General features: G+C 36.3%; 1 protein-coding gene across 1 annotated transcript in view; it reads right to left on the reverse strand.

Moving 5' to 3' along the window:
• Window positions 1-9,824, reverse strand: part of ERCC6L2 (excision repair cross-complementation group 6-like 2) — a 130,676-nt gene that overhangs the window by 62,544 nt on the left and 58,308 nt on the right. The window contains exon 12 of the mRNA XM_011976007.1: window positions 3,696-3,791. Within this exon, the coding sequence (XP_011831397.1) occupies window positions 3,696-3,791 (96 nt within the window). The remainder of the gene's footprint in view (window positions 1-3,695; window positions 3,792-9,824) is intronic.

The following is a 9,824-nucleotide window of genomic DNA, read 5'->3' on the forward strand; positions in this document are numbered from 1 at the left end:
TTGTTTCCTGACTTTTTAATGATCGCCATTCTAACTGGTGTGAGATGGTATCTCATTGTGGTTTTGATTTGCATTTCTCTGATGGCCAGTGATGATGAATTTTTAATCTTTTTTTCAACTTTCTGTGTCTTTTATATTTACATACATGTTTCATAATAAGCATAAACCTGAGTCTAATTTTTCCTTTCTGCCAGCTCCACTTTCTTCCTTCTTTCTAAAAAGAGTCTCAACACATTAACATTTCTGTTTGGATTTACTTCTGACACTTCATTGGTCATGCTTTCTGAGTTTCCCCCATCTTCCCAACACAATGATGTATCTCCTATCAGGTACTAAAATAATTACATTTTCTTGGTAATCTTGTTTCTTGTGCAAGCTTTACACCTAATATTCAGTGTTTTTCAAAGTGGAGTTGAGAACCAATTGTATCATAATCACCTTGGGTGGTTTTTAAAATTAATTGTGGCAAAAAACACATCACATGATTTACCATTTTAGCTATTTTTAAGAATACAGTTCAACGGTATTAAATTTGGTTTTCTAGCCATCGCCACTATCCATTGCTACAACTTTTTTATTATCCTCAACTGAAATTCCATACCCATTACACAATACTTCCCCATTCCTCCCTATTCTTATCCCCTAATAAGCACTGTTCCACTTTCTATCTCTATGGATTTGACTATTCCAGGTATTTTGCAAAAGTAGAATCATACAATATTTGTCCTTTCAGAGCTGGCTTATTTCATGTAGCATAACATCTTCAAAGTTTGTCTATGTTGTAGCAATGATCAGAATTTCATTTCTTTTTAAGGCTGAATAGTATTCCATTTTATGTGTATATCATATTTTGTTTATCCATTCATCCATCGATGGACACGTGAGTTGCTTCCACGTTTTAGCTATTGTGAATATAGGTGCTATGAACATGAGTGTACAAATATCTCTTCAAGTCTCTGCTTTCAATTCCTTTTGGTATATACCCAGAGTGGAAGTGTAATTGCTGGATCCTGTGGTAATTTTATGTTTAATTTTCTGAGGAACCACCATGCTGTTTTCCACAGCAGCTGTGCCACTTGATATTTCCATTAACAATGCACAAGGGTTCTAATTTCTCCATATCCTCAACTAGGACTTGTTGCTTTCTGTTGTTGCTTTTATTTTTACAATAGTCATCCCAAAGTGTGTGAAGTTGTATCTCATTATAGTTCTGATATGCATTTCCCTAATGATTAGTGATGCTGAGCATCTTTTCATGTGCTTAATGGCCACTTACATATCTTGCATACCTTTTTTGGAGAAATGTCCTATTCATTGTTAGATTGAGTTGTGTTTTTTGTTGTTGTTGAGTTTTAGGAGTTCTTTTTATATTCTAGATATTAACACTTTATCAGATACGTGATTTGCAGATATTTTCTCCCATTCGGTAGACTGCTTTCTTTCTCTGTTGATGAGTGTCCTTTGATCCACAACCTGGGTGTTTTTTAAAATATAGGATGTTGACTCCCATTCTACATCTACATCATCAGAATGCCTGCAGGATGGAGTCTGAGTATTTGTGTTTTTGAAAATTGTACCAGATAATTATTGTAACTCACTCTTTTAGTTGTTGCCCCTAAATTTTTTGCTAGCATTTAAAAACATTTTTTGGCATACAATTTGAGAACTGACCAGGGTATCCTGGTCCTTTCCTGAGGACAATTCTAAGACAATTTTACCCCTCCTCTACCTGTATTCTGACATTTCATCAAAATTATATAACATTTCAGTTCTTGATTGTTACTAACTTTTTCATACCATCCCTTCATATTTTGGGGAATTCTTTTCTTTTTTTTTTTTTTTGAGACGGAGTCTCGCTGTCGCCCAGGCTGGAGTGCAGTGGCTGGATCTCGGCTCACTGCAAGCTCGGCCTCCCGGATTCATGCCATTCTCCTGCCTCACCCTCCTGAGTAGCTGGGACTACAGGCGCCCGCCACCTTGCCTGGCTAGTTTTTTTGTATTTTTTTAGTAGAGACGGGGTTTCACTGTGTTAGCCAGGATGGTCTTGATCTCCTGACCTCGTGATCCGCCCGTCTCGGCCTCTCAAAGTGCTGGGATTACAGGCTTGAGCCACCGTGCCCGGCCATTTTGGGGAATTCTTTCTTTATAACTGCATGAAGCCTCTCAGACACGCTCCCAGTGATTTTTCAGACTTAAACTTTTAGCCACAAATTGTAAATACAAGTCAAAATCATTTTCTTTCACATATAGCCATATAAGTTTTTTCATTTTGACAACTCTGTTGTCATCTAGAATCCTATAATGCTGATGATGTGTATGTTCTTCAAAGTCTGATCTGCTGAATTGAGTCTGATTCTCATTTCTTTGTTGATAATGTGTCTTTTCCTTTTTGTTGCAGTTTTTATAAATCATCCTCTCCCTGTTTCTCACTCTGGAACCTTTTAGCTCTTCTATCTTTGAAACTTAGAAATATTACTAACATGTATGTTTTCTCTCTCTCAATCATTATTCCTACTTCATACTAAATGCCCCTTCAAAATTAATAACAATTTTCTCCAATCATGTCATCAATTATCTCCCCTGTCCTCCAGCCTCTCTGTTCATTATTTCTGGAATAGACAGATTATGATTTCTGGGATTTTTCCTCAATTTCTCTTTACTCATATTTCACACTATTTGTTACTTGACTTTATGTTTAAAAATATTCATTCCTTTTATCTTCCATATCAATTGCTAACTTTAGCCCGTCTCCATTTTTTTCAGACCTTCTACTGAGTTACTTTATTTTGGCAAGAGTTTTAACTTCTAAGAACTAATTTGGTTTTTTATGTACTTTTTTCCTTGGCATCCTATTCTTATTTTATTCCCTTCAATGTCTGTTTTCACTTTTGTCCTTTGCTTTCCTGCTAGGCTAGCTTTATTAAAATGTTTCATAATTCTTCATTTCCCATTCATAATTAGAATGATGACTAGGTGAATCACTGGAAAGCCGGTCTGTGTCTCCACACAGGTAACACGTGTATTTCCCCTTTTCATGTCCTGGGGAGATCTGGAAGTACTACAGGCTTCGCTCTGGCTTTATGATCTGCTTCCAACACCCATTCTCGGAAGCTTTCTACAGTCAGATTCCCCATTTATTTATAAAATGTGCAAAATTATTCTTTCAGCTTTAATCAAAGAGTACCTGTTACAGCCAAACTCTCTGTAAAGCAGGGTGTGGGAGGGGAATTTGTATTAGAGTCAGGACATTATCAACTTCCCAGAAGATGCACTCTGTCTACTCCCACATACTGTAGTTGCAACCCTATGCTTAAAATTTCTGTACTCTTTCCTGCAGACTTTGTAGTATTTCTCCGCTGATATCCTGATCAGATTCTACTTGCTTTTTATCTTCCAGGAGTTTCTCAAAACTTTGGATCTACTAGTATAGAACTATCCTATTTTCCTGCAGTATTAGGAATTTATTCTTTCTTTTTAAGTCATTTCTGTCATATTAACAGGATTCTGAGATGGATGAAAAATAAATGGCTATTTTTGGACTGTTACTTGGCTTGAGGTCAGGATTATCTTAAATGTACGTTTTTACAAGTTTCCCCCTTTCTTCTAATCATAGTCATAGTATAAGCAATCTTAAAAGTTCAAGAGTATTTTTAGATTAAAAGTGTTTGCAGATCACTTTAAATTTTGTATTATACCTGTCAATGGCTTGAAGATCATTGGCTGGATTCCAAGTAGGATCAAATAATACAACAACATTGGCACCGACAAAATTGAGGCCTAGTCCACCAGCCCTGGAGGAAAGAGAAAAAAAAAAGCACATTAGAACAGCAAAAACTAATTGTGCTATAACTCAACTGTGCCAGGTTTCTATAGCCAAAACAGTACAATATTTCATTAATTTCATCAAAGTAAGGTGGTGATTAAAATACAAATATGCCACAAATAAAATATTTAAGGCACAATTTTATTTCTACCACTCTAGAAAATCCCTTAAAAACTGGCCATTAGAGCCCATGTAAATAGGTTGTGCTGGTTTTTACTTTTTTTTGATACTCAAATACTGTTTCTGCAAGATTTTCCTAACATAATTTTTAAAAACTGTTAGTACATTCTAGCTAAATAAAGTAATATATACATTTAAAAACTCAATTCAGGAATAGATGCACATCTTCTTCTTCCACTAAGTGCAGCTAAAACTCTGGATATTACACAGAAAATAAACAAAACTCTGAAAGGTACAGAGAAGATAGGCAGGCTAGGGACTACAAGGCCTAAGGAACGGCATGACAGTGAACGCTTAGCTTTCCTTTTTGCTTAAGATACCACAGGCTGGATTCTTAACATATCCCAAGCTGTTGGAAATGCCAAAAGTCACAGACTAAAAAAAAAAAAAGAAAAGAAAATCCCAAGAAGAGCCTTTTCCCTTTAGCCAAAGAACCAGGAAAGGTATAGCCTTGAAAGGCAGAAAAATGTGAGACAATAACCGCTCTACTCCTGCCAAACACCAAGGAGCAGTCTGTGGCGCCGTCCCTACCTCAGTCACCAAAGGACCGTCCCTACCTCAGTCACCAAAGGACAGTCTGTGGCCCCGTCCCTACCTCAGTCACCAAAGGGTGAATGAGGATGCGCGACTTCCACTCTTGCCTGGCTGTAATGAGACACCACCACTGATTCCTGCTAGGGTGGCGTCACGGAAGCATGAGTGAGGAGCCAGAGCTTTCATTTTCTGCCCAATGAGAACAGGGTCTCCCTTCATGGTGTCAGGGGATGCCAGGTGGGAGATGTAGTAAAGGACTTCCCTCTCAGGCTATCAGCAGAGACCAAATACGGAACCTAGCTTTCCACCCCTACTTGGCTGCCATGGTGTCAGAGGAGGTATACTAAAATGGAAGATTTAAATCAGATGCAGAGTCTCATAACACAATACTCAAAATGTCCAAGACACAACGATACAATAAAAAAAAATCACTTATACCAAGAACCAGGAAAATTACAGCTTGAATAAGACTGAGATGAATCAGATGTTAGAATTACCTGACAAGAATTTTAACAGAGTCATCAAAAAAAATGTTTCAACAATTACAAACATGCTTGAAACAAAAAATTGAGTCTCAGCAAAAAAAAAAAAGGATATAAAGAGCAAAATACAAATTTTGGAATGGAAAAATAGCTGAAATACAAAACTTGCCAAATGGGCTCAATAGTACAGTGGAAAAGACAAAAGATAGAATCAAGAACCAATATCATTTACGAAATGTGAACAACAGAGAGAAACATCAGAAACCATGGAGATCAGAAGAAAGTGGCATATCTTTCAAGTGCTGAAAGAAAGGGACTGTCAACCCAGAATTCTATACTCAGTGAAAATATCCTTCAGAATGCGAAGGGAGATATGACATTCTCAGACTAAGGAAAACTAAGAGCACCTGTTACCAGCAGACTTAACCTAAAAGACTGGTGGCTAGACAGTTCATAAGAAAGAGAAAAAAAGATAGCAGAAGGCGGCTTGGAACTACAGAAAGGAAAGAGGAAGATCAGAATAGGTTAAAATAGGGGTGAATATAAATACTATTTTATTTCTCATGAGTTTCATAAATCACTTTCATGGTTAAAGGAAAACTGCAACACAATCTGATATGCTGCTTAACGTATGTAGAGGAAATATCTAAGACAATTATATCTTAAAAGTGGAGTAGGAAAAGAAGCTTAAATGTAAGTAAAATTTCTGTATGTCATTCAAACTAGTAAACCTGTTTATCAGTAGACTGTGAGAAGTTACTATGTACAATGTAATACCCAGAGCAACTACCAGGAAGCTACACAAAGCAATATACTAAAAAAACACAGACAAAACAAATACATAAACAAATACAGAATCCTAAGAAAATGTCTAAATAAGAGAAACAGTGGAACTAGAAATAGGAGATAAAAAGATAAAAGTTAAATAAAAAATATAATTAATTACCCTCAATATAATGGCCTAAATATACCATTTAAAATCATAAGATTGGCAAGGTAGATTGAAAAAACAATATGCTCGCCACAAAAAAAAAAAAACCCACTTTAAATATGATGACATAGCTAGGTTGAGAGTGAAAGGATGATAAAAGATAAACCAGGCAATTATTAAAGAAAAAAGCAAAACTGGCTATATTAATATTAGTCCAAGTATATGTCAGAGCAAAGAAAGTTACTAGTGAAAACAGGGACAATGCATAAGGACAAAAAGATCAATCTGCCAAAACACCAAACAGCACCAAAACAGCAGAGCTGAAAAATACATGAAGTCAAATTAATCAAGCTGAAAAGAGAAACAGACAAATGCACAAATGTGGGATGTTGAGGATTATTCAACTGGTAGAACTCCTAGAGAGAAAATTGGCAAGAATATGAAAGAACAAAATGGCCCACGAACAGGATCTAAATGACATATACAGAAAACTCCACCTAGAACAGCACAATACACACATTTTTTTTTTTCCTGGTTCCTATAGAACATTCACCAAGATAGACCAAATCCTGGGCCATAAAACAAACCTCAACAATCTTAAAAGAACTGCAATTACACGGCTATATATGGAGTATAATGGTATTATACTGAGTATGTTCTCTAACAGTAATGGAATCAAACTAGCAACACATTTCAGGAGGACGACAAAAAAAAAATTCCAAACACTTAGAAATTGAACAACATATATCTAAACAGCTCATGAGTCAAACAAAATCTGAAATCCCAAAAAATTGTGAAAAAAAATACAAGGAGAAATAAATAATAATGTAACACAAATGAAAACACAACATTTGAAAATATGTAGGATGCAGCTAAGCAGGGCTTAGGAAAATTTATAACACTAAATGCTTATATTAGAAAAAAGCTAAAGGTCTCAAACCAATCATCTGAAGTCCTCCCTCTAAGAAATCAGAAAAAGCAGCAAAAAAAAAACCAAGCAGAGGAAAGGAAATAATAAAAAAGCACAATCAATAAAGTTGAACACAGAAAAATAATAGAGAAAAATCAATGAAAAAAAGCTGATTTGTTGCTAAACTAGCAATGACAAAGATAAAAGAAAATACACAAATTACCAATAGCAGGAACGAAGTAAGGGATATCACTACAGATCCTACTGCTATTAAAAGGATAAATGAATGCTATAAAAAATTTTATGGTCATAAATTCAACAAGCTAGAAGAAAAACAATTCCTCAAAAACTACAAACCACTGAACTCAACTAAATGAAACAGACAACCTGAATAGTCCTATAACCATTAAAGAAATTGAGTATGTATTTAAAAAAACTCTTAGGGAAAAAAAATAACCCCTCCAGGCCCAGATGATTCCACTGAAGAATTTTACCATTTACAGAAACATTAACACCAGCTTTATACAATAAGCACATGAAGAGATGTTTAATATCATTAGATATTAGGTAAATGCAAATCCAAACCACAATAATATGTCTCTATATGTCCATCAGAATGGCTAAAATTAAAAAAATAGTGATAGCAAACGTTAGTGAAAAAGGAGAGGAACTTGATCACTCACACACTGCCGCTGGGAATGTAAAACCATACAGCCACTCTGGAAACAGTTTAGCAATTTCTTATAAAACAAAATATGCAACTACCACATAATGCAGCAGTAGCACTATTTAGCATTTATCCCAGAGGAACGAAAACTAACGTTCAAACAAAAATCTGTACACAAATGTTAATAGCTTTATCTGTAATAGCTGAAAACTGGAAACTACCCAGATGCCCTTCAACAGGTGAATGTTTAAACAAACTGGTATCCACATCATGAATACTAAGAGCAATAAAAAGAAAAGAACCATTGATACATACAACAACTGGAGGAATTTACAGGGAAGTATGCTGAGTGAAAAAAGCCAATCCCAAAAGGTTACATACTTTATGACTCCCTTTACGTAACGTTCTTATGTTATTCTAAATTATAGAAATGGAGAACAGATTAGTGATTTCTAGAGCTCAGGGAGAAAGGGGAGAGAGGAAAGTAGATGTGGCTATAAAAGGACAGCATGAGGGATTCTTGTGATGGAAATGTTATGCTCTTCACTGTATCAACATCAGTATCCTGGTTGTGATAATGTACTACAGTTTTACAAGATATTACATTGGGGGAACTGGGTAAAGAGGACCTGGGATCCCTCTGTAATTTTTCTTATAAGTACCGCACGCTAACCGATCGCGCCTCTGGAGCCACTGTATTTTTTCTTAAAACTACTTGTGAATCTAGATATATCTCAGAATAAAAAGTTTAATTTAAAAATATGGCTAACAATAACATGCAGATAGCCTTAACACAGAATGGATTCTTAAGTACAGATTATTTCCACACCACATGTTGATCACAATGCAGGCAGTCAGGGTGCTACTGCATATACTTCAGGCTTGTCATAGTGAATACAGAGAGCCAAGAGTTACACTGCAACAGGATGCCACACGTTCTCTCTCCAAAAGGAAGAGAACAAGATGAAATAACATCAATGCTCATTTTAGAATGAGCTACATCTAATACTTCCCTGGGCCCAGAGTTCTTTTTCTCCATATATTTTCTCTTTGGGCTGGTGATACCACCCATATACTCACTCATCAAAGCCAAAGCCATGCTAAGTATCACTATAGACGTTTTCTTCTCCATCATTACTTCCCTTTCCCACTAAAAGCTAACCAGTATCAAGTCCTGTCACATTTAGCTCAGAAATGTTTTTCTCTTGAGTCCCTTCTCCACTGCTGTCACCACTGCCCTTTTTAGAGCTATTAGATTGCACTTGCATGTATTACTTCATTGGCCTTCTAATTGTCCTCCCTTACTTCAGACCTTACATCCATGCCCATTCTCACATTACATAAAAATTATTTTAAGCACAGAATATACAGAACTAAGTGTACCACTCAACTGGAAAATTTTACTTTTGCAGTATAGTCCCCCAAATCCTTAACTTAATCCTTACAAGTTAATAAGTATGAAAGCATTGTAGTTCAAATTACAGGGTTTGCTTAGAAAGCTGTTTGTAGTTTAAAACCCATTAACTCCTATTCATCAGAGACCAACAGGCCTCAGTGACCAGGCCTACCATCTCTGCAGCTGGTATCACACCAGTCATTCTTGATACCTATCCCACAAATGACCAAAACACTTCAAGTTACCTTCATACAATTTTCTCTGCTCTCTTATTTACCTGGCTAACTTCTCCTTGTCCTTCAAGTGTCACTAACAAGGCCTGAACTAAATCTCTCTCCTCTGTGCCTCCTCCTACCCTGCATTCGCCATACTGTATTGAACTATCCTTTTACATGTTTCTGAACAACAACTCCTGCACCCCTCTACTTTTTGAGGTATAAACTTTGAGAGAACTGTCACAGAGTGGATACTTACACTCTCTTTGTTAAACTGAGCTTTGTTAAAATAACCCATGAGTTCTCCTATGGAGTCATACACCCAAGCTATTGCCTTCACAAATGCTAAGCACTAACCACATAAGTTCTCTAGTCATTTTGGTACCTATGCTATTCTCTCTGCCTAAAATGCCCTTTGCCAAAACCTGCTTTTCCTTTTCTTTTTAATAAAATATTATCTCCAAAGAACAGTTAAAATATCACCATCCTTCCATGGGACTTTCTGATCTATCGGTTTCTTAAATGCCTACGGTCTTCACACCTGACTCCGGTATCTGTTTCTTAAATGCCTACGGTCTTCACACCTGACTCCGGTATCTGTTTCTTAAATGCCTACGGTCTTCACACCTGACTCCGGTATCTGCTTCTTAAATGCCTACGGTCTTCACACCCGACTCCGGTATCTG

This window comes from Mandrillus leucophaeus, unplaced genomic scaffold (assembly GCF_000951045.1).
Source record: "Mandrillus leucophaeus isolate KB7577 unplaced genomic scaffold, Mleu.le_1.0 Scaffold161, whole genome shotgun sequence".
NCBI classification, from domain to species: Eukaryota; Metazoa; Chordata; class Mammalia; order Primates; family Cercopithecidae; genus Mandrillus; species Mandrillus leucophaeus.